General features: G+C 42.4%; 3 protein-coding genes across 3 annotated transcripts; 2 read left to right on the top strand and 1 right to left on the bottom strand.

Annotated features, from left to right (window-relative positions):
- Positions 1-5,034: 5,034 nt before the first annotated feature.
- On the bottom strand, positions 5,035-8,158 carry LOC113008902 (SE-cephalotoxin-like). Its single transcript, XM_026146826.2, has 2 exons — positions 8,012-8,158; positions 5,035-7,053 (listed from the first exon to the last, which is right to left on the bottom strand). The coding sequence occupies exon 2, from the start codon at positions 7,049-7,051 to the stop codon at positions 5,387-5,389; it is 1,665 nt and encodes a 554-aa protein (XP_026002611.2). The 5' UTR covers positions 7,052-7,053; positions 8,012-8,158; the 3' UTR covers positions 5,035-5,386.
- Positions 8,159-14,432: 6,274 nt separating this feature from the next.
- On the top strand, positions 14,433-19,743 carry LOC113008908 (uncharacterized). Its single transcript, XM_026146838.2, has 2 exons — positions 14,433-14,500; positions 17,786-19,743. The coding sequence occupies exon 2, from the start codon at positions 17,788-17,790 to the stop codon at positions 19,405-19,407; it is 1,620 nt and encodes a 539-aa protein (XP_026002623.2). The 5' UTR covers positions 14,433-14,500; positions 17,786-17,787; the 3' UTR covers positions 19,408-19,743.
- A 2,775-nt stretch (positions 19,744-22,518) lies between these two features.
- Positions 22,519-24,767, top strand: LOC145432016 (uncharacterized). The gene is made up of 2 exons (XM_080308622.1): positions 22,519-22,673; positions 23,204-24,767. The coding sequence occupies exons 1-2, from the start codon at positions 22,618-22,620 to the stop codon at positions 24,537-24,539; spliced, it is 1,392 nt and encodes a 463-aa protein (XP_080164748.1). The 5' UTR covers positions 22,519-22,617; the 3' UTR covers positions 24,540-24,767.
- Positions 24,768-25,028: the final 261 nt, after the last annotated feature.

The raw sequence follows: 25,028 nt of genomic DNA, 5'->3' as shown, positions 1-25,028 counted from the left end.
GTTATAAAGATTTTATTTTTATTTTATCACGATTTTATTTTAAATTATTACAAGAGTTGGGAAATTCCCAGTGCTAGGTTTCAGTTAGCTTGACTCAGTGCCATTCAGTGGCTCTGGCTTAAGTGCAGTGAATTGATTTAGAGAGTGCTCAGCAGTATTTCTGTTGGTAACTTAACTAAAGATAGCAAGTGAAACCATTTATAACATGGAACTAAAGTTTACTAATTTTTACAATATAAGTGGGAAAATGACAGATTGAAAGCCACTTTTACAAGCTAAATAGCAAATTTAAGGCTAAACAAACTACTTCAAGTCACATGATTGATTGATTGATAGATAGATAGATAGATAGATAGATAGATAGATAGATAGATAGATAGATAGATAGATAGATAGATAGATAGATAGATAGATAGATAGATAGATAGATAGATAGATAGAGTAACAATACTTTATTTATCCCGAGGGAAATTGTTTAAAAGGCTACCAGACAATCCGGTGTCATCATGAGCACCCTTTCTGACCATACATGGAATACACAAACATAACACTGGGAAGACAGGTAGGGGAGGTACGAAAAAAACAATGGAAATACACACGAGGAAAGAGGAGGAGAAAAAAGATATCCTCGCAGACTGAGCTCCTCGGGGAGAGCAGTTTGAGAACAGAAAAAAACACCTCAGCACAGAAAGCACATAAATCTTCACATCTTACAACCTAAAAGCACATGACTTGCAGCGGGGGGGGGGGTCAGGAGTTAGTCCATGTAGACAGCAGCCAGTCTTCCAGTGCTAGACAGATCCGCCTGCCTACTTCAGGTGGGAGTAAGCGTTTGGAGGCATTGGGGGGGGGTAAGTGCGTGTCTGTGTACATGGGAGATTTGCGTGTGTGTGTGTGTGTGTGTGTGTGTGTGTGTGTGTGTGTGTGTGTGTGTGTATCCTGTGTTCAACTTGAGAGAGAGTTTCACCCGGTTAAGCAACAGTCAACAGTCCTCCAGCTGACCCATGTGACCTTGAAGGATAGGAGCAGATGGTCAAAAATAATGAACTGGTATGCATAATTACAGCCATACCAGATAGTAAGCTCATGGAGAAATGCAGTCAAAGTTAAAAACATCGATTGATTGATAGATGGCAGAGTCAAAGGAGAGAAACAAAGGTGCAGAAGTGGCTCAGTAAACTTGTGAGAGCATAATATGAACAATTTTCCATTAGTTTTACAAAACCAGAGTGAGGTCATTTAAACCTAAACCATGGAGCTCCCAGTGCACAGCATTTGTGCTGATGTTAAGGGGGGGGAGGTTTCGAGGCTCTGTGGTTATTGAGTCAGCAAACCCTGTTATGCATTGTATCCTTCAGCACTGCCCCCACCCTGGTCATGATTTGGGGGGGGGGGGTTCTAAACACTTCCCCTTTCCAATCTGGTTGTTCAGTCTGACGTCACTAGCCGTGTCTGGGTCTAAACTCCGCTGCAGGTCCATATATCAAACGATCACTATGGCATTACTGAGAGTTGAAAAACTATCTAAAGTCTTTCATCTTTAATAAAATGATCAGCGTTCTGCTCTACCAGGTGTAACAATTGAGTTTAACATCCAGGCATCCATGAAAACGGAATTTATGACATTTAACGGAGTCAGAAGTTAGCAGGGAGTTAGCTCGCTAGCTTCTATCTAAATACAATATAGCATGTCCTGACTGCGGGGGTTTGGAAACAAATTCAAACGTACAGCTCTGCTATCACTTCCAACATAAATGAAGACAGAAAACTAAACAGCAGTGACGTTTGTAGGGTTACTGAAGTTTGGCTAGCTGGTATATAATGATGTGCTACGTGACCGCTAGCGACACAGCTATGTTAGCATAATATAAACAAGCTAACTTTTTTTCCACTTGATAAAAGTTACCGTGAGTGTTCTCGGTGGTCAGGAACAAATGTAATCGCATGGCAGGATGCTGTAAAAGGACCAAACTTCAGCCAGGAGAACAACTGAGATAATCCATCCACAATACGAGGTTAGTCATTCATATACTGCTGCATGGGCTGGGCTGTAGTTACATCCTAAGGTTTTAAAAACTGAGCTTAAATAAATGATTAGCGGTAATAAAAGCCGAGGGAGGTCAACAGTGATCACTGACTGTTTTAGGAGCTTTTTGAGATCAAATAGAAGAAAATACATAACATTAAACATGTTAACAACACAAAAGCGTGCGTGCTGCACAACAACATTGAATATTTAGTATTTACTGCTGTTTACACTTAGCTAGATTAATGCGATGGTGTTGTGTTTAGTATGTTGCTTTGGGGGTTTTTTTTTGCTTGTTTTCTATTCTTCTTCTCTCAACAGGTGATCCAGGAGATTTTTTTTTCCTCCCCCCCCTTTCTCACTGTCCCTCTCCCCTTCTGTTTTTCTTTTCCTTCCTCTTTCTTTCTCCCTTTCCTATCCCTCACTCATGTCTGTCCCGTCTGTAACATCTGAAAATAAAATATAATAAATAATAAAAACAAAGGTCGACCAAATGGACCAATACGGCAATGCCACGATGATCCATTTGGCAAAGTAAATCCATTGGGTATCCTTGTTGGTCTTCAGACAACAATTCTGATGGCTAAAGAACCAAATGGGACAGGCAAAAAAAAAACCAAAAAAACCCACAAAAGCCATATTAAACGCAGACTACTTTAGGCCCGGAAGTAGGATTCGTCGTGTCATCACTGAACAACCGGATAGGGCTTTGGAGCTGACGTCACGCCGCAATGCATTGTGGGAGCGCGGCACCATTTTCAGGGTCTACGAATCAAAACAAACACACTGTGTTGGAACGACGATTACAAGATGCTTAAAAGCGGCTCAAAAGAGAAAGGACTGTAGAGACCGATTGCGTTCAGAGGCGAAGCAGCGGTACTTGCAGAAAATAGCGTGCATTGGAAATGTGGACCCGTAGGAAATACGGCGTGGAGTAGAAACCCTGAAGACCAACCGCTATTGACGTAGCCTGACATATTTTCATACCTTGTCTGTGGAGTCAGCGCGTACAAGTCGTCATTCAAACAAAGGTAAGTCAGCTCGAGTACTGCGAGTAAAATGCGTTTGATTTCCCTGCAAATATTCACATTACTGGGGAAGTACAGTCTTCCACAGGAGCTGCTGATCCAGCTCTACACTGCAGTCATTGAGTCTGTCCTGTGCTCCTCCATCACAGTCTGGTATGGTGCAGCCACTAAACAGGACAGGAGCAGACTGCAGCGGACTGTACGGGCAGCAGAAAGGATCATCGGCACGCCCCTGCCCTCCATCCAGGATCTGTACCTCTCAAGAACCAGGAAACGGGCAGGGAAAATCATCGCAGACCCCTCACACCCTGGACACAGACTTTTTGATCTGCTGCCCTCTGGCAGATGGTACAGAAGCCTGCAGACCAGGACCACCCGACATAGGAACAGTTTCTTTCCCCTCGCCATCTCCCTTCTTAACAGTTGACCTGTCACACTGCTCCCACTGCCAGACTGCAGCTGCACCTTATGTACATTCTGTAGTATTCATTCCACCTCATTCATTTTTGTATTTTATGTATATAAGTTTAGATTCGTTATTTATAGTTGGTTTACACAGCTTTGTGTATGTATGTGTGTGTGTGTGTATGTATATGTGTGTGTGTGTGTATATAGACACGTGTGTGTGTGTGTGTGTGTGTGTGTGTGTGTGTGTGTGTGTGTGTGTGTGTGTGTGTGTGTGTGTGTGTGTGTGTGTGTGTGTGTGTGTGATTTATATTGCTGTGCTTGAGAGCAACCATCTACCGGAACCAAATTCCCTGTATGTGTCTGCACATATACTTGGCCAATAAACACGATTCTGATTCTGATTAGTGCAGCATAAATTCATTCATGAGGGGGTTAGGGGTTACCTCTGCTTCAGTTCCTCATCCTGTTATTTGTAGATTTCAGCCCTTTAATTTTTTAGAGTGAATGAAAGAATGAAAACCTAAATGAAGTGATGATGAGCAGTTTTACTTTCAGGCTGATTCCATCAAAGTAATCAAACTGATCCGTTGTGCTGTTGCTCTGTCGTTATCTGAGCTGCAGTTTAAACCTGTTGTCTGGGTCAAAGTCACATGACCTCTGCTGCATCCTCAGAGCCTGTGGTTTAGTCTGAACCAGCTGCTGTATCCTGTAGAAGGCGCTGTTTCAGAGGTTTGACTTAACTTTAACTTGTTAAACTGCAGCTGGGCTCAGTGATAGAGCAGCAGCCCTGGGGAGTCCAACATCACTCTACTCAACCAAAACTGATGTGAACAGAAAAACAAGTTCTTACCTGTTCTCCAGATCAAAACAGATAAAATTCCCACCACAAAGTCTCAGAACTGTTTAAAATTGGAAGGCCAGCTGCAGCTGCAGGAGGCTGGCTTTCCAATACCTTTTGTTGGTGTAATACTAATCTTGGCCACAAGAGGCTGCAATGTACCACGTTCCCAGTCTAAATGGGTGATTTTAAATGTCTCCATGAACTCTAAACATAGGGTCTATGTATTGTGTGTTAGCATGTTATGTAACATAAATATCATATCTTTCTTTTGGCTGGAAATGTGTTTTACTGAGTGAAGGTTGTGTGTTACGGAGGCTTTAGGAGGTTGGATGAGGTCATATAAAGAATGACAGCATCAACAAGTCAAGGTGGATGGATGATGATGGATCAAACACAGGACGTCACCCAGGAGACTGGGGTTTGAATCCTGTTAACTTATTATTTTCAGTATTTTAATTATTTGTATTTTAGATCTTTCTGAAAGAAAGCCTGATGGCAAAAATGTGACCAGAGACTGACGGGGGCAGTTAACACTTACTATGGTCCACCAGGATTTGTCTTGGTGCTCTCGATGGCCGACTTAGAAAAATTATCTTGGCCCCATCAAAAAATAATAATTTTTAAAAATCTCACTTGCCTTTCAGGGCCTGTGTAGTTTTTCCTGTTTGCATGTGTTGGAATCAAACTTCACTTTATCTTCAGAGTCAAACAAACAATGAAAACTCTCAGAATGAAGCTGGAGATGATTTTTAATAGCATGACATCTGCTTCTTTTACAATCACGGACAAGAGCAAAGAAGTGAAGCACATAGTAATGATGATGATGACGAGTCAGTCCAGTCTAAAGCTTTTTGATTCAGATTGAAAGAAGTTAAAGAACAAACTCTGATCAGATCAAACCGTCCTGGATGTGTGATTGATAAGTGATTTATTGAGTATTTCTTTGATTGTTAATTTACTTTAGTTATTTTAGTTCCACATCTATCTTGTTGATTCTCTCCTCAGTCACTTGATAGGTGGTTCGTTTCTGAGTGTGCGTTATGTTGTTGTTCCTGCAGAAATCTGCCTTTGATTGGGAGATGTCTAACCAAGTTTGTTGAGAATCTCCTCCAGTTTGGACTCCATGTTTTTCAATTTGGACTCCATCTTGTCCAGTTTGATGTCAATGGTGCTGATGTCAGGCACAGGATGTTGTAAATCAGTCTCTGAAGCCACGCTAATCGTAGACTCCTTTTCACATGTGTCTCCATAGTAACCATCTGGGCACTCACACAGCCAATCATTGGAGTCCAGCAGCCTCTCACACTTTCCTCCATTCAGACAGGGATCAGGGTTACAGACGGGTAAGGTTTGGGAATAATGCACAAAGAACCTGTATGCGAAGCCTCCCGACTTACAGTCGAAAGTCTGCAGGGCATCTGGAACTTTACCAAAGTCCTCTTTATAGCTGGTGTGCATTATTTTAAGAAACTCTCTTACAGGAACACCAGCAACCTCTCCACTGCATTGTGGTACTTGCTCTTCAATATAAACACACCCCATCCTGTCACTCAGAGGGTGGTTAACAGAATATCTTCGCCACATCCCTGAATAACAAGAATTCAACTGATTCAAAACTTGTACTTTTCTTTCTTCCTCTGTTTTCTGAGTGTAGCCCACAGCCACAGTGATCTTCCCCGTGGGGACCTCCTTCATATTATAAAACATGTGATCGCCAGCCCGATCTGTGCTGTACACCAGCACCACCCAGTTATACCAGTTGTACTTCTCATCTAGAGCCTTTTTCACCTGATAAGCAATGGCTTGTTTGTCATCGGGATTCATTGCTTTGCTGATCTCCTCCACATCCTTCTCCATGTACTGTGTATAGTTCTTCCGGCAGAACTTCACAGCTGATATCTGAGCTTCAGAGACATTCTTGAACATCTTGGTTTGTTCAGCTTCTTTGCCTGACGGGTTAAAACCAACCAGATTCCAGTAGAGCTGGTTGAGTACCATCCCCCTCCACAGCAAGCTGCTAAAATATATGTTATATTTACCAATCTCTCTGATGCTACATTTGAACTTCTTCTTCAGCAGGCCGTTGAGGTTTCCACTGAGAGACGTGCTGCTGACTGTCAGGTAATGGTAGAGGTTGGCCACACTGGCCTCAACTGCTGTGTTCTCATAGTAGTTGGTGAATATCTCTGCCAGTCGGAGTTTGTCTTCAGCAGTTTTTACCAACCCACTGTTCTCACGGAACTCTTCAAACTTCTTCCAAGCGTTGAGGATGCGGACCTCATCTTGAGAATAGACGCTGGCGTAGTTGAACCATTCTACATCTGTTGCCAGGTTGGAGATCTGGAGGGAGAGAGAGTCCAGTTTCCTGTTCACCTGAGAAAACCCTTCCCTCAGCTCCTTCAGGGGGTTTTCTTGAGGGACGAAGGCCAAGACCACATTGACAATGGGCAAGACCAGACCTCCGATGACGGGTGCCAAGCTGGCGATATTGGAGATCCCCTTCAAGACACTTGACAATGTTTCAACATTTTTCTTTCCAATCCTGTCATTGATGAAATTCAAAACATCTTTTGCAGTCTGCATAGATGCTGCGACCTCCTCTCTGGTACGGAAAGGCAGGGCTCTTTTTACCCTGTGTGGTGGAGACAGGTCGGTGGAGTCATGTGACCGAGCAGAGGAGGTCGTCCAGTAAAGAAGGAGGATCAGTGAAGCCAACAACATGGAGGTAGACCACTGTGGAGATGCCATGACTGCAACACAGATAACATAACATGGGACATTTTCCTTAATGCTGTACATTGAAGAGTACCTCACCCTCCCTTCACAACCTGCTGTTTTCTAGAAGTTTTCCTTATTCAAACTGACAGACTGAGAGTTTTGTTTGGTGCACAGACTGTTATTCTGTCCAGGACAAATTTGTGAAAGTGGGCCATAAAACCAGCTCAGTATCCTGCAAATGAAGCCCATATTGGACAGTTCATTAAGATTTACATCATGTCCTTTGATGGATGTGTACGTCTGACCTTCATACCAGAGACCAGAGTTCACATCCCATCACAGACCTGCAGGAACATTTGTCCCTTTATCAACTGAACCATGGCCACTCGTGTTTTTATTGTCTGAGCCTTCCCATAACTTACCTATAATTTATCTGATACGACCGTGATCTGTCCCTAATCTTCAGCTGTGATTTACAGATACTGTACAAAGTGGCAGTTTTTAAAACATTGTAAAATTGTTCCATATCGATGTTCTTGTCTGGTGAAATGGTTACATTAAAGTTAGCTCTTCTGCTCAGAGAAAAGTTTGTTTAAGACCATGTAACTTACATAATTTACTATGTACATAACTGTGTACTCTGACAGTTTGTTAAAGTCACTCATTATGTTCAAAAGGAGGAAATGGACAGGTCTAATTTAGACGAATATATTAAAACATCATCTGCATATTGTCAGACTTTGAACTCTTGCTTTCCGATCTCACTTCTGTGTTGGAGCTGAAAGCAGCAGCAAAACATTCAATGTCCAGAGAAAAAAAAGAACAAAGAATGGCCAGTCCCTCATTATTACTTCCAGGGTTACATATCTGTGGCTTATTCAATTCTCCCTAACCTGAGTTAAGAGTTACATCTGCTGCAGTGATCATCTGTATGTAACTATGTTTAACTGTACGATCCCTGTTAGATAAATAAATGTTAAAGACTCAGACCTGGGAAGAGGCTTGGAGAGCTGGATACTGGTCCAGAAAGGTGTGGCTGGTGGAGCTGATCAGCAGGTAGTCTGGATGGTTGTTGGATGATGGTCTGTGACCACAGTCTGGAGGCTGTTGATCTCTGAGCTCCACACAGCACAACCAGCTATTCTTATAGGAGACTGACTGACCACACCTTCCCTTCAACCACATGATTCTCATCCACTTTGGAGCAGGTGGAGCTGGAGGCTCAGAGGTTTACCTTATGTGGAGACAGACACACACAAGTCATTAATGATTCAATGATAATTAATATTTCTTTTTCATTTCAGTGTTCTGCAGAAGAGAATGCTTTGAGGACACTGATCTGAAAAACAGTCAAACACAGAGTTTGGACAGAGACAGAGAAATGCTGACCTGCAGGTTTTTCTCTGTTTAAAAAGCCAAAGTCCTGTTGGTGGTACACAGCATCACAGTGTTTATTTAACAAGCAATGAAATTAAAATGAATTAAGGTTATATAAATGGATGGCAACATTTCTGTATTGACAGAACTGCTATGAATGAGAATGAATGAGAAACACTGAAGTGAATTGAGGTGATTTAATGCAGTTCACTGGCACTCACTGACATTCAAATGAAACATTTCATCAGGAATAATCTGTAATATTTGCTTGTTAAAGACTGTGATGCTGTGGACAACCAACAGGACTTTGGCTTTTTAAACAGAGAAAAACCTGCAGGTCAGCATTTCTCTGTCTCTGTCCAAACTCTGTGTTTGACTGCTTTTCAGATCAATGTCCTCAAAACTGAAGTTTATTTCCATCAAACTTGTTAAAGATATGTCCTAAATTGCTTTGCAAGAGCAACTTGCAACAATGCAGTGAATGTACACAATAAAAATCATTTAAGAAACTGTCACTATAAAATCATTTGTGTTTATAAGAGAAATTTAAGTCAAGGTCAGTAACACTGTTTGTATGCAAAGGTCTGTGCCCATTTTTCCATTTTAACACAGTGCTGTTTCCCAGAGAGGTGACTCTGAAACCATCTACTGTGTGATATTTGTAGTGACAGTGACTGATTGAACCAGATGCCTTCAACAGATCATTAAAAAGATCTGTTTTCCTCTCCAGTTGATTTCCAGTGATCAGTCCTTTGCAGCACATCAGAAACCACAGTGGAAGAGAAGGGAAGGACGGGCACAGACTGCATATGATCCTTATTAGCATGTGAGGATTATGTCCAGTCTCAAAGAGATGATCCAAAACGCTGCAGTATAACTGCTGATAGAAAGTAGAAGAGATTCTTCTGTGCTTCTCTACTTGGGCTCCATGTAAAATCTTTTAATGGTCAGGCACCATCACATCTTAAAGAGCTCAGTCAACATCAGATTATCCAAATGCATCACTGTGGTTTATAAATGCACGTCTGTCTCTACATTTAAGGTTTGGTTTAAAACGGTCCTCTTTGATAAAGCTTACAGTTAAGGCTAATGTACTGCTGTGGGACTTCCCATGATGCACCGAGCATTTATATCACATGACTGCAAGTCATTAATTTAATGTTTTCTCTCTCTCACCTCATTCTGCAGGTATCTCTCACTCCATATCTGCCACTACTACTCAAATATCATTGCATTTTCAGTGAAAAGCTTCATATTTTGTTTTAGATTAAATAAAAACATAGTAACATGAACAGAACTGTTCTGAATGAGAAATATTGAAGTGAATTTCAGGTCAAAAGATTTAAAGCAGTTCACTGGCAAGAAGACTAAATGTGTGGATACTGTTCATACACAGACAAGAACTGGTTCACCCGAAAGACAAAACTCCAAAACACAGACTTAACAATGTGGTGTATGCTGTACAGTGCAGCGAGGAATGCCCAGACCTCTACATCGGAGAGACCAAACAGCCACTTCACAAGCGCATGGCACAACACAGAAGAGCCACCTCCACAGGACAAGACTCAGCAGTCCATCTGCATCTAAAGGTCAAAGGTCACTCTTTCGAAGATGCCAATGTTCACATTTTGGACAGAGAGGACAGATGGTTTGAAAGAGGAGTGAAAGAAGCATCTATGTCCACTGTGAGCGACCATCTTTGAACAGAGGCGGGGTTTACGACACCAACTCTCTGCCATCTATAATCCAGTTTTGAGATCCCTTCCCAGACGCCTATCTGAGACCTGAAGACGCTGTCAAAACCTAACATTCCTTTGTCAAAATGTAACTCTGTTGACAAAATGACACATACCTGCACCATATGCAAACACTCACAGATCAGGGGGAACACACTAGTCTGCTGTACATAAAACACTGCAGTCCTTGATTCCCATTGTTTATTCAGAAGGCACATTTACAGGAGACACATTTCCAAACAACCATAAACGCAAATAGACCTACTCAATACTGCACATTGCAGTACCATGAATACAGGTACAGCAAATAAAACAACAACAACACAATAGTACTGCAATAGAAAAAACACTATACTGTAAACACAAAAAACCATGACAATTGTGCATAAGTGGGCTCATGGATCCCGCCGTCTGTTGGGGTCTGGCCACAGGACCTCATCAACATCGCAAGCAATGTCCTCTCCCGCTGGGCACCGGGGTAAATATCCTCTTGCTCTCCCTCCATCCATGCTTGCAAAGTTCTTGGAATGGCTACGCTGGGGGCTTTTTGTAGTTGGCTTATTGGTGTTCGGTTTTGCAAGTAGGTGCCTTCAGGTGTGTATTTGAGTGGTTGCAATTACCCGATGTGTTTTGTATTTTGGATACATGTGTTTTCCGAATGGCACCCTGAGATTTCATTTTGTGAGCGAAGTGTCTTATGTATGAAATAGAGTGTAGCATGCAGGACCATGTGTGTTGCATGAGGGAGTAGGTGTGTTGCATAATTGGTACTGGGGTGCAAAGCAGCGCTTTTGTTTAAGGTAGGGGTACATGTGTTTGAGGTATGGTAACAACAGCTTCACGTTGTGTTACTTTAGTCTAAGCATGGGTTTATAGTGTTCAAGCAACGGGCAAAAACTGTAATCTAGCTGTGTTTGCTTTTGCAAGAGAACTACAATGTTTTGATGATTGGGTGACAGGTTTTCTTATTTGTGTGAAGAGTTTTGCAAAAATAGTCAATAGTTACAAAAAATGTGCTTAAGCAATCAGAAAAAACTGTAAAACCTCAGTGAAGTCAGAGAAATTAGACCCAGAATAATCAGTGTGGAGAACTCTGGCTCCACCTGGTGGACAGCTGTAGAAGGACGTCTCAAAATATCTGTGGATGGAGACTCACTGCTCTTTTACAATATTCTCTTTCTAATTCTCCAATTATATCTGTTTTTCACTGAACTGTTAATATATTTATTTTCCATGTGCACATGAATGGACTTGATCATTCAGGTTCTGAATGGGTTAAACACAGAGAGATGAGAGTTAACTCCATCTAAAGCACAGAGAGCTCTGATTTATATTTCTGTAACTCTAATGTCTCAGTTTTAAATGGTCTTTGTCTTCAAGGTAAAATATTTAATGATGCATTTATGTGATGAAGAAAGATGGACACATTAAAGAAGAAATAACAAACAGGAGGAGTGGAGGAGAAGAAATGATGCCACCTAGTGGCTGTTAAAATGATATCCTGATTATTTGTTCCAGTATCATTCTCCTGAGTATTATTCCTCCTACAGATGCTGTCTCTTTTTTCTCTCTTCCTCTTTTGAGCTCTTTGATTTGTGTTGAAGGAATCTGAAGGATTTTTCAGCCTGAATTTATTTTTGTGTGAGTTTGGAGTCTTGATTCATTGGTAAATGCACTTTATGGATATAAATTAATCTCAGTGACTCATGTTTTTACTATTCCTCAAACTGTTGACAGGACATCTCCATCTATAAACACAGTAAGTTATTAGTCTTGGGATTGTGTATTTTTGAGCCATGGAGTTTTAATCTTTTTTTTCTTTCTTTCTTTTTTTTTAAAACTCGTCTAAAGCCCAGAAAAATCATTTTCCTCTGATTAATGTCAGGGCTGTGCACAGTCATGTTGTGTTTTGGAAACAGGGATCATTGTTCAGTTACAGCAGATGCAGTGTAGATGTGGAAGATTAAAGAGAAAACTGAAGAAATGACACAAAGGTGAGACTTCATTTTCACACACTCAGGTATTTGGATTTTGTGGTTTTGCCTTGTATTTGTTGATCACCTGTCAGACTTTGTTTTTGAATCATTAAATTTCATAAGTATTTCCTGATATGATGATCGGTGGTTTTTCCCTACTGCCCTGTAACAGTTCTTTTTAGGGTGTTGTAATTGACCTTATGTGTGTGAGAGAGAATACAGCACCTATAGAATATCTGCATCTTCTTCTTGTCTGTTATTACTGAAGCAGCTCTGTCTGGTGGGGGTGGGTATTAAAATATGTGAACACATTAGTTTAAAGTTATTGGAAGATATAATTTATATTATTTTACAATTGTATAATTATAATTTTAACATGTGCTTTTATTGATTGGTTTGTTAAACCAGAGCTGCATGAATTTCTCTGAATTTCTTTCCAAACAATAGAACTTAGTGACTGGTTGTGACAGAAGCTGACGTGTGTTCTGTTTGTTTTCTGGCTGTTTGTGAGCAGTTTCAGCACTTTCTCTGCTTTGACAGTATCCACTGCATCAGCTGTTAGCAGCAGTGGCACATGAAGCGTGGTAATAGCTTATTAATAATGGTAAAGCTGGGTAATAGCAGTCGTTGTTGTCTCATGATGTTTGACTGGATGCAAACCGCAGGCTCTGAGGACGCAGCAGAGGTCATGTGACTTTGACCCAGACAACAGGTTTAAACTGCAGCTCAGATAACGACAGAGCATCAGCACATTGAATCTACAAGTAGCAGCAGCAGTAACAGTAGTAGTTGTTGTTTTCCTCTCCTAATATTCCACTGGATGTAGTAGTACTTGCAGTAAACAAAGTAGTCGCAGGAATAATAGCAGCAGTAGCGGTAATAGTAGTAGTAGTCTCCTGATGTTTGAGTGGATGCAAATGATGCAGCCGAGCTGCTCTGTCTGTTTAAAGATGGAGGCAGCTGCTCAGCTGCACCATCAGCGTCTCTCTGTGTATTTAAGCAAACAGAACCTGCTGTCTATTCAAATACTGAGTTTCTAGAGTCCTTTCATTACTGGATGTTCTTTATCAGACTGAACGTGACTGTGGATCCACAGGTCTGTTCCATCAGGACTCACTCTGTGTTCGTCTGTTTGATTCAACAGGAAGAACTTCTTCTGTCTTGTGTGATGGACGGTGGAGACAGACGTTGGTCAGGATCAACATGTGACACCATATCCATGACATTAGTGTTTAATCACATGACCAGCTGACTTTGGCTGACCAGAGGCGTCCATCTTTGTTTGGTTTTCAGCCTCTTCTGTCTAATTAAGTGTCAAGTTGGACTCATTCTCCGGGTCTCTGGGTCGCAGCCATAGACCCAACTCTGATCACCGGTGATGATCCCTGACATGAAGGGTGGGTCATCCTGGGCCTGTTGATGGAGATCATCACAAACAGAGACACTGTGCTGTGTTAGGAGCCTGACACCTACAGTTATACTGATTACTGATAACCTCTGCACCAGTAACAGACAGAGATATCATGTTTTCAGGATGTCTGTCTGTCCTGTTCTCATGGAGAAAATATCTCAGGAACATCTTGAGAGAATTTCCTATAATTTGACACAAACGTTCACTTGGTCTCAGAGATAAACGGATTCGATTTTGGTCAAAGGTGGAAGGTCATAACTAATGTACTGATTATGACTAATTTCTGCCAGAGGCCTAAGAGGTTAAAGTAATGAAGTGATGACATTTTCTATCCAAAAGGTCAAAGGTTAGCTTCAGTGTGACATCATAACCTTTCTGTCCATTATTCAACACCATACCTCAGGAACAGAAGGGGAGACTGTGACCATATTTCCTGAAACTTGATTGGTTTATGGAGGCGTACCACCACCAGGCCCTGATTCTGATTCTCTTTGTCCTGTTGAACTAAGTGCAGGATCAGACTCTGTTAACATTAGTGTGTATACTCAGTGTATAAGAGAGAGAAGAAGGGAGGTAAAGCCCTGTCTCATGGCTACAATTCACATCTGCCATCTCCTGTACGTGGTGTTTTCTAACTGGTAAAGACGAGGTGGTTCAGACCGTTGAACAGTATCTCTTTGTGGTTTTGGTCTTTTCATATAAAGCAGTCGTCTTCCTATCATTTCTCCATATAAGGTAAACCTCTGTGCCTCCAGCTCCACCTGCTCCAAAGTGGATGAGAATCATGTGGTTGAAGGGAAGGTGTGGTCAGTCAGCCTCCTATAAGAATAGCTGGTTGTGCTGTGTGGAGCTCAGAGGTCAACAGCCTCCAGACTGTGGTCACAGACCATCATCCAACAACCATCCAGACTACCTGCTGATCAGCTCCACCAGCCTCACCTTTCTGGACCAGTATCCAGCTCTCCAAGCCTCTTCCCAGGTCTGAGTCTTTAACATTTATTTATCTAACAGGGATCGTACAGTTAAACATAGTTACATACAGATGACGTACAGAGGTCCAGGTTTATGATACCTTCAGTATCACTCTCAGATCTGCGGCTCTATAGAAAATCAATAGGCTGCAGTACAATCTGTTAATGGCTCAGTCAAACTGAGAATATGTTTGTCTTCCATCCTACAAAGGTTGTTAAGGCTGTGAATAATAATTTTAAACATGTGAGAGACCAAACATATTTTACAGGCCTAATTTTTGGGACCTTAAACATTAAAGATTCAAACCTGAGATGTGCTGAAATCTCTTTCCTGGATTCTGCCTGGTTTGACACAGATCGACCTCATTGTTTCACTCGTGTAGTGGAAAGTTCAGGTTTTTTGATTCTGGGTTTCCATGACTGAGTCTTTGACTGACAAACATGACTGACCACAGGTTGTTCACTTCTTTTACCACTTGTTGCCCCTCTGTTCATGACTCCTTTGTTCTGATATCTGGGAAAATGTTAAATACTGTTGAATGAGAACTTGATGTAAAAATGCTGCATATCACTGGTCTCTGGTCCTTCAAGGTTCGTTTTCATAAGACAGAAACTAAAACCTGATCTTTGTTTGATCATTTAAAATCAATATTAATGTTGGCTATAGTTAGAGAAACATTTGTCATCACCTGCTTCATACAGTCAGCTTACAGAGAAAAGATGTAACACACCAGTGAGGTCAGTATAATGAGGCTGTGATGTTATTAACCTGTGCAGGCTCTGTCCACAGTCATGAACTGTGTCATTACTTCACAGTGTTCATCCAATGATGTGAAAATGTTCTATATTTAAAATGTTAATGTTTTTCTCACAAAAACATTTTCCACAGTCGTTTCTACAACACATCATTTAAACTTTGTTCTGAAATGTTGTTTTGATGAAGTTCAAAAAATTATTCTGACCAAATATTACCAAAGATTATTGATCATGTTCGGGTTAGTTTCTCCCTCCCCTCCCTCTCCCCATGTCTCTCTCTCTAAATTATAGGTAAGTTATGGAGCAGATGTAACTCTTAACTCAGGTTAGGGAGAATTGAATAAGCCACAGATATGTGACCCTGGAAGTAATAATGAGGGACTGGCCATTCTTTGTTCCTTTTTTTCTCTGGACATTGAATGTTTTGCTGCTGCTTTCAGCTCCAACACAGAAGTGAGATCGGAAAGCAAGAGTTCAAAGTCTGACTATATGCAGATGATGTTTTAATATATTCGTCTAAATTAGACCTGTCCATTTCCTCCTTTTGAACATAATGAGTGACTTTAACAAACTGTCAGAGTACACAGTTATGTACATAGTAAATTATGTAAGTTACATGGTCTTAAACAAACTTTTCTCTGAGCAGAAGAGCTAACTTTAATGTAACCATTTCACCAGACAAGAACATCGATATGGAACAATTTTACAATGTTTTAAAAACTGCCACTTTGTACATCCATCCATCCATCCATCCATTTTCATCCGCTTTATCCGAGGCTGGGTGCGGGGGCAGCAGCCTAAGCAAAGAGGCCCAGACCTCCCTCTCCCCAGCCACCTCCTCCAGCTTATCCGGGGGAATACCAAGGCGTTCCCAGGCCAGCCGAGAGATATAATCTCTCCAGCGTGTCCTGGGTCTGCCCCGGGGCCTCCTCCCGGTGGGACATGCCTCGAACACCTCACCCAGGAGGCGCCCAGGGGGCATCCTTGTCAGATGCCCGAACCACCTCAGCTGACTCCTTTCGATGTGGAGCAGCAGCGGCTCTACTCTGAGCCCCTCCCGGATGGCCGAACTTCTCACCCTATCTCTAAGGGAGAGGCCAGCCACCCTTCGGAGGAAGCTCATTTCTGCCGCTTGTATCCGCGATCTCGTTCTTTCGGTCACTACCCACAGCTCGTGGCCATAGGTGAGGGTAGGGACGTAGATCGACCGGTAAATTGAGAGCTTCGCTTTTACACTCAGCTCCCTCACCACGACGGACCGGTGCAGCGTCCGCATTACTGCAGCTGCAGCCCCAATCCGTCTGTCGATCTCCGGCTCCCTTCTCCCATCACTCGCGAACAAGACCCCGAGATACTTGAACTCCTCCACTTGAGGCAGGAACTCATCCCCGACCCGGAGTGGGCACTCCACCCTTTTCCGGCTGAGAACCATGGCCTCAGATTTGGAGGTGCTGATCCTCATTCCCGCTGCTTCACACTCGGCTGCGAACCGCTCCAGTGCGAGCTGGAGGCCCTCACCCGATGAAGCCAACAGAACCACATCATCCGCAAAAATCAGAGATGAGATTCTGAGGCCACCAAAGCGAAAGCCCTCCGCCACTTGGCTGCGCCTAGAAATCCTGTCCATAAAAATTATGAACAGAACCGGAGACAAAGGGCAGCCCTGGCGGAGCCCATCACCCACCGGGAACGAGTCCGACTTGTTGCCGGCAATGCGAACCAAGCTCTTGCAACGGTTGTATAGGGATCGAATGGCCCGTAGCAATGGGCCAGACACCCCATACTCCCGCAGCACCTCCCACAGGACACCCCGAGGGACACGGTCGAATGCCTTCTCCAAGTCCACAAAACACATGTAGACTGGTTGGGCAAACTCCCATGCACCCTCAAGTATCCTCGAGAGGATAAAGAGCTGGTCCAGTGTTCCGCGACCAGGACGAAAACCGCATTGTTCCTCCTGTATCCGAGGTTCGACTAGCGGACGAACTCTCCTTTCCAGCACCCTGGCATAGACTTTCCCAGGGAGGCTGAGGAGTGTGATCCCCCTGTAGTTGGAACACACCCTCCGGTCCCCCTTCTTTGTACAGTATCTGTAAATCACAGCTGAAGATTAGGGACAGATCACGGTCGTATCAGATAAATTATAGGTAAGTTATGGGAAGGCTCAGACAATAAAAACACGAGTGGCCATGGTTCAGTTGATAAAGGGACAAATGTTCCTGCAGGTCTGTGATGGGATGTGAACTCTGGTCTCTGGTATGAAGGTCAGACGTACACATCCATCAAAGGACATGATGTAAATCTTAATGAACTGTCCAATATGGGCTTCATTTGCAGGATACTGAGCTGGTTTTATGGCCCACTTTCACAAATTTGTCCCGGACAGAATCACAGTCTGTGCACCAAACAAAACTCTCAGTCTGTCAGTTTGAATAAGGAAAACTTCTAGAAAACAGCAGGTTGTGAAGGGAGGGTGAGGTACTCTTCAATGTACAGCATTAAGGAAAATGTCCCATGTTATGTTATCTGTGTTGCAGTCATGGCGTCTCCACAGTGGTCTACCTCCATGCTGTTGGCTTCACTGATCCTCCTTCTTTACTGGACGACCTCCTCTGCTCGGTCACATGACTCCACCTCCACCGACCTCTCAGCCCTCGACAGGTTCAAGAGAATCCTGCCTGAAAACACCAATGACAAAACAGAAAAAGGCCTAAGTGTTGTAAAAGACTCTCTAAGTGTAATGAAAGATGTGGTGGATTACATTGGAACTGACAATATAACAGGTGTGTTGAAGGGGATCTCTGGCTTTGCCAGCTTGGCACCTGGCATCGGATCTCTTGTCTCTTCAATCATTATGTTGGTCTTGACATTTGTCCCTCAGCGTGACCCGTTGAAGGAAGGGTTTGCTGAGGTGAACAGGAAACTGGACTCTCTCTCCCTCCAGATCTCCAACCTGGCAACAGATGTAGAATGGTTCAACTACGCCAGCGTCTATTCTCAAGATGAGGTCCGCATCCTCAACGCCTGGAAGAAGTTTGAAGAGTTCCGTGAGAACAGTGGGTTGGTAAAAACTGCTGAAGACAGACTCCGACTGGCAGAGATATTCACCAACTACTATGAGAACACAGCAGTTGAGGCCAGTGTGGCCAACCTCTACCATTACCTGACAGTCAGCAGCACGTCTCTCAGTGGAAACATCAACGACCTGCTGAAGAAGAAGTTTAAATGTAGCATCAGAGAGATCGGTAAATATAACATATATTTTAGCAGCTTGCTGTGGAGGGGGATGGTACTCAACCAGCTCTACTGGAATCTGGTTGGTTTTAACCCGTCAGGCAAAGAAGCTGAACAAACCAAGATGTTCAAGACTGTTTCCAAGGCTCAGATATCAGCTGTGAAATTCTGCCTGGACAACTACAAGAAGTACATGAAGAAGGATGTGGAGGAGATCGGAAAAGCAATGAATCCTGACGACAAAACCTCCATCGCTGATCAGGTGAAAAAGGCTCTGGACAACAAGTACAACTGGTATAACTGGGTGGTGCTGGTGTACAACACAGACCAGGAGCAAAACTACATCTATAGATATAATATGACAAATGTCCCTGTGGGTAAGATCACTGTGGCTGTAGACTATACTCAGAAAACAAACGAAGAAAGAAAAGAAGTTAAGAATCAGTTGATTTCTTGTTACAAGGAGAAATTGATTGCTATTTCTCCAGATTTTACAAAAAAAAGGATGCTGTGTGAGGATATTAAACATAAAAAACTGTGCAGTCATAAGGTGGCTGGTGTTCCTGTCACAGAGTTTATCAAAGTGATGTACAGCAGCTATTCAACTGCTAATGACTTTGTTGTAAACCCAAATGCCCTGCAGAGTTTCGAGTGTATATTGGACCATTACGTTTACAACATCCATCTCTATTACTCCAAATCCTTACCCGTCTGTGACCCTGATCCCTGTAAGAACAAAGGAGTGTGTGAGAGGCTGCTGGACTCCAATGAATGGCTGTGTAACTGCCCAGATCGTTACCATGGAGACAGATGTGAAAAGGATTCTGAAATCCGCAGGAGCCCAGTGGCCAAAGTAGAACATCCTGTGCCTGATATCAGCACCCTGAAAATCACGCTGGACAAGATTCTCAAGAGACTTAATTAGACATCTTCCAATCAGTAGCAGGATTCTGCAGGAAAGACAACGTGATGCAAACTCAGACACTGAGGAGAGAATCAACAAAACAGATGTGGAGTCACAGAAAGTTTAGAATAATCTGAAAACAGCTAAACAACTTATCAATCACACATCCAGGACAGTTTGATCTGTTCTTTAACTTCATTCGACCCAACCCCGAACCAAAAACCTTTAGACTGGACTGACTCATCATCATCATCATCATCATCATCATCTCTATGTGCTTCACTTCTTTGCTCTTGTCCGTGATTGTAAAAGAAGCAGATGTCATGTTATTAAAAATCATCTCCAGCTTCATTCTGAGAGTTTCCATTGTTTCTGTTTGACTCTGAAGATAAAGTGAAGTTTGATTCCAACACATGAAAACAGGAAAAACTCTGACTCTTGTCATTAAAATGAGGAAGTTTTATAATGAGTCATCCTGTCAGTTTTCAGCTCAGTCTTGTTGACTCACTCACATTCTCATTCATACATCAAGACATCAGCAGCGCTAATTCATCTCAGTTCAGAAGAAAAAGTCCAGTTTACTGGTTGAGTTCAAGGTTTTAATGGTCAGAGACCTTGTGTTTAAGAGGACACAGCTCACAGGGGGAGGAGGTGTTTTTATATTTTCTATTTAAGCCGGGAGAGTCAGGTGTCCGGTCCTGGTGTCTGTTGGTAATGTGAGCAGGGACTGGAGGAGGTCGGACAGCAGGGGGAGCTGTGTGGATACGGTGTGACAGGTAGGCGCGTGTGAGAGATGTAAACAGTCTGACACCGGCATCGGCCTCAACTGTTCATAACTCAAAATGTTTATAACATTTTTTTCCATGTGCACATGAATGAACTTCATCAGCAGCTTCTGAATGGGTTAAACACAGAGAGATGAGAGTTAACAGACTCAGTAAACCAGCTCCGAAGGACTTGGCTCCATCTAGTGGACATTCTTAGAATAACTATCAGTTTCTAAAAATGGTCTTTGTATTCCAGGTTGTATTTAGCTGTCAGTTTACAGGCTGATCTGTTCTTTCATGTTGATGTATTTTGTATTTAGCTCCATCTAAAGCACAGAGAGCTCTGGTTTATATTTCTGTAATTCTAATGGCTCAGTTTTAAATATTTAATGATTCATTTTTGTGATGAACAGTAGCGGTTTTAGATACGGGCGACACGGGCGGTTGCCCGGGGCGGCATCGTGGTGGGGGGCGGCATCACGAGCATCGGCAAAAAAAAATGCTCGTACTCATGCTCCCCCGACGTCAACCAGCGCATATTGGGAATGGTACAGGCACCGATCGGTTTTCTATCGCCCATTTGCTGGGAGTAAGGGCGCCCTTCGTTTGCGAGGTGCGCCTGCTGCTTGCGGCGCAGAGAGGAGAGGGCGGGGGATTTTCTGACCGGCTGGAGCAGCGTCTAATAACCAACTCGCAAAGTAAAACAAACACGAAAAGACCACACATTATAATACAGACTTATAATTTGCACCGATGTTTTTTCGAAGTTCTATACACGAAAAGTGAGCGCGAGAGCCCTCGGTGCGCCAGAGGGAGTTTTAGCCCAGGGCGCCAAACTGGCTAGGACCGCGACTGGTGATGAAGAAAGATGGACGCATTAAAGACGAAATAACAAAAAGGAAATCTGTAGTGGAGAAGAGGAAATGTTGCCACCTGGTGGCTGTGAAAATGATTGCCTGATTATTTGTTCCAGTATGATATCATTCTGAGTATTATTCCTCCTACAGATGCTGTCTCTTTTCTCTCTCTTCTTTTTTGAGCTCTTTGATTTGTATTGAAGGAATCTGAATGATTTTTCAGCCTGAATTTCTTTTTGTTTGGTTTGAGTTGAGTCTTGATTTTTTTTTTAGTAAATGCATTAACAATGAACTCCATGTTGCATTAAACTGAAGGATCATCTTCAGTTTCCAGTAAGTCAGATCAGGTAAAATCTGAAAACTTGCTATCAAGTTCTGTGTACCAGGTTTTGAGGTAGGTGGTTTTGTTGTGGTGCTCACTATGGGTCAGGGTCTAAATGTTTGGGTCTGCCTTTTTCCAAACACAGACTCAAAATATTTATGATAATTGTCAAATCCTTAATGAATACATTTTCTGTTAAGCCCTTAGTGACAATCTTATACATTTACAGTAGAATTGTGCAGCTTAGTCCTAAAATACAGTCTACCAAATGTGCTGTTGACAGCATCAAAATCCAAAAACTAATTTAACTGTCTTCCACATTATGCATATTAGCAGAGAAATCAACATGGCAGACTCCAGGAGGTGTTTTTGTTGAGCACATTGGGCTGGACTGTGTCAAATTTCAAGTCAGTTGGACTTGATGCGACGGACGTGGCCTTTCCAAAACTGAAGAACAAATCTGCGAAAACACAGTTTCTTTTTAAGCAGGCTATTTAAGTTTCTAAACCTAACTGTAACCTTTGTTTGTTTGTTTGAGTTTTATGACGGGTTCAGATGATGGCAGTGGGTGAAAAGAGACTTTAGATAATCAGGAAAAAGCAGGATACCTAAACAAAAACTTGGATGAAACAGTTGTTTTTGTTCAGGTGCTCGGCATGTTGCGTCATGTCACTGGGCAGAGGCTGGTGTTGTGAAACCTTGTGCATGTGTGCACGTGACATAGAGGTGGTGTCTAAATGTTGTTTTAGAGACTTGGGCCTTTTCCCGTGTGATGCTGAATTTTTTTGGCCATTGCCTGATTTATGAAGGTCAGCAACCTTTTGTCTTATTTCATTTGTGTGTCTGATCTTCCTCACATTGATGGAGGACTGAGGATGTTTGGTCTGTTTGTGTGACATCGATCACCACTGAAATCCTAAAGACTCAGGTGTCCTTAAAAACAAGTAAAATGTGAACATACATAAAAACAATGTGTGTGTTTGGTCTCCAACAGTGTTTATGTGGGTGGTACATGTCAAAGATCCAGATGGATGAAGGAGCCAAGGTTTCCCAGCACAACATTGGACTGGATCCAAATGATCAGTGTCATTCACCTCACATGTCAGTGGTTTAAAGTTGTGGCTGATCAGTGGATCTATATGGTCTTACCAGAAACACTTGGCAGTAATTTACAGTCAAGCAAACAGAAACATTGACCACTGTGTTTGAAGAAGGCCCTCTGTTCTGTATTAACAGAGTACAAGGTCTTCCAAAATGGTTCAGTCCAAGATTTGAGACAAACACCATGTGTATAAAGAACGTCAGCCTCAAACAGCAGACGATGCAGCAGATGCAGCAACTGTAAGTTGGTGTTTTTTCCCTCTAAACTGAGATCATTGGATTTCAGAGATTAACTAACACTAATAGCTAATAGATGCATGGATACAAATTTAACCCAAATTATTTACTCAAAGCAACAGAATTCATCATCTTGGATAGATTTAACAGTAAAGGATACTGTAGTTATTTTACTGTTGTATAAAGCTAATACTCAACATTAAACATGTCCATTCCTAGAGTGATGCATTTGGTTTACTTGAGTTCATAAATATGTAACATGGTGTAATTAAAAAAAACTAATGATAACACAGATGTTTCCAGATTTTAGAGATCATTGAACAGTGTCAGAAGGAGATCGTTTGATTCTAGTAGTCACTGTTTCTTTAATCCATGATCGCAACCAGTTTGATCGCAACCCAAACTACCATCAGCATCTCACTGTAACAAAGCCCAACAATATGAGCAGACATACGTCAGTTTGGTGTTGTGTTTCCTGCTCTTACTGATGTATGATTGTAAAGAGTTGTTCTCCTCTCTCTCTTCCTCTACAGAGCTAAAATGAAGGATCAAAGGAGACTCCCCTCACTCTTCCTCACTCTTGTCCTTTGCGTCTCTCCATGGTCCACCTCTGGAAAAACATTCTACAGCCACCATGGGATAAAATGCACCGACGACTGTCATCCTCAGGGCTTATTGCAGACATACCAGTGCACAGTACACAAGACAGATGGCACAGAAGAACTACAGTACTGTTCACCAATGAGTGGGGTGGACTACAAGGGAAACGTGTGCTTTTATTGCTGTGAGCAGCACGACAATGGCTACTACCAGTGTGAAACAGCCTCGGGTTTGGGATACTGTGGAGATGTGATAGAGGACTTAAACCATTACACCTTAACATATGGTATGCCATGTTATGATAGCTGTGAAACGCACAGTGAGAACTACTACTGGTGCCATTCCACAAAGGGGTGGGATTACTGCTCACCAAGAAAAAACGTTGATTACAAAGGCAACGCCTGTCGCCAAGACCATCCCTGTGACACACATGGACAAGATTACCACTGGTGCTATTTGGACAAAGGAGGCTGGGACAAGTGTGGACGAGTGGAGCCAAAGGCAGTGATTCATGACACCATATCCCGAAAACGCTGCACTGATGACTGCCAGTATTCTGGCTACTTCTGGTGCCACATTCATGGCAGCTGGGACTACTGCTCACCTGCGCCAGACGTCACCTACAGAGATGTGCCTTGTCGCTCAGATCACAATTGTGGAGACCATGGCAAGGGATATAGCTGGTGCTACACAACAGACAACGATGACTGGGATTACTGTGGAGTCATCTCTCCTGGAGAGTGCAGGTATTCTGTGCCACACCGCACCAAACGGCAACCCAAGAAACCCAATCAAACTAACCCACCACAGCTGATCTGTACTCGGGAGGACAACAACGGGAGGAGAGTGACCATGTTCGAAGCAGTAGAAAATCACCAAACCATCGCAGACTCTCATAATTACCGTGCCGAAGCATTCAAATTAATTAATGAATGGGACGGCCGGGGCCTGGGCCAACAGGCCAGGTCCAACTTGGTTACATCAAAAAACCTTCGCATTGACCTACAGGGTCTGTTTAACAGGAGTAATCAGCAGTATTACAACCTGCAGGTCCAGGTGAAGAGCCAACGTGTTAGTGGAGAAAGCACAACTCTGGCACACAATGAAGCCCCTGTTGACACTCCACTTGAGTACATGCGTTTGGCCCTCAGGGAGAGTTTACGGAACCGAGCCACGGTTTCACTGGAAGTGACTGACCAACCAATAAACAACGACAACAGCTGTCACAATATAATAACCAGACAATTGTTATTGTCAGAGTTATTCTGAGGCTTTGTACCATCACATGAAGATAACAGTAGTCTTCCATTTTGATTTCATTTTTGTTGTAAATATAGTTTAATATCTATCAATTCATTGTGTTTCAGGCTTAAAAAGCAATTCTGTAGTGAAACAGTGTAAAATGACCAAATTAAAATTCTATATTTGTACTTTGTACGATGCATTTATTCAAACAATAATAAAGATAATGCCAAATAAACACATTTTTTAAAGACATTTCATTTCATTTTTACAGTTTGGCAAAAACAAATATTTTGTGAGGATAATATCACAAAGCCTGCGAGGACAAACTAATGATCATACTTTCTGTGGGTCATTGGTTTTAAAAAACAAAATATTTACAACAGCTGTTCACATTAAATCCATCTCGGTTTGAGGAATTTTTAATTAGTCTGTCGCTTCAGCTTAAACCTCTCTGAGACTTTCTCACGGATTTTCACCTCAGTAACTTTTCCTATTGTACATTTTATTATTTTT

This window comes from Astatotilapia calliptera, chromosome 2 (genome assembly GCF_964374335.1).
Source record: "Astatotilapia calliptera chromosome 2, fAstCal68.1, whole genome shotgun sequence".
NCBI classification, from domain to species: Eukaryota; Metazoa; Chordata; class Actinopteri; order Cichliformes; family Cichlidae; genus Astatotilapia; species Astatotilapia calliptera.
Note: the sequence above shows the minus strand (reverse complement) of the source record. Positions and strands in the feature narration are given on the sequence as shown.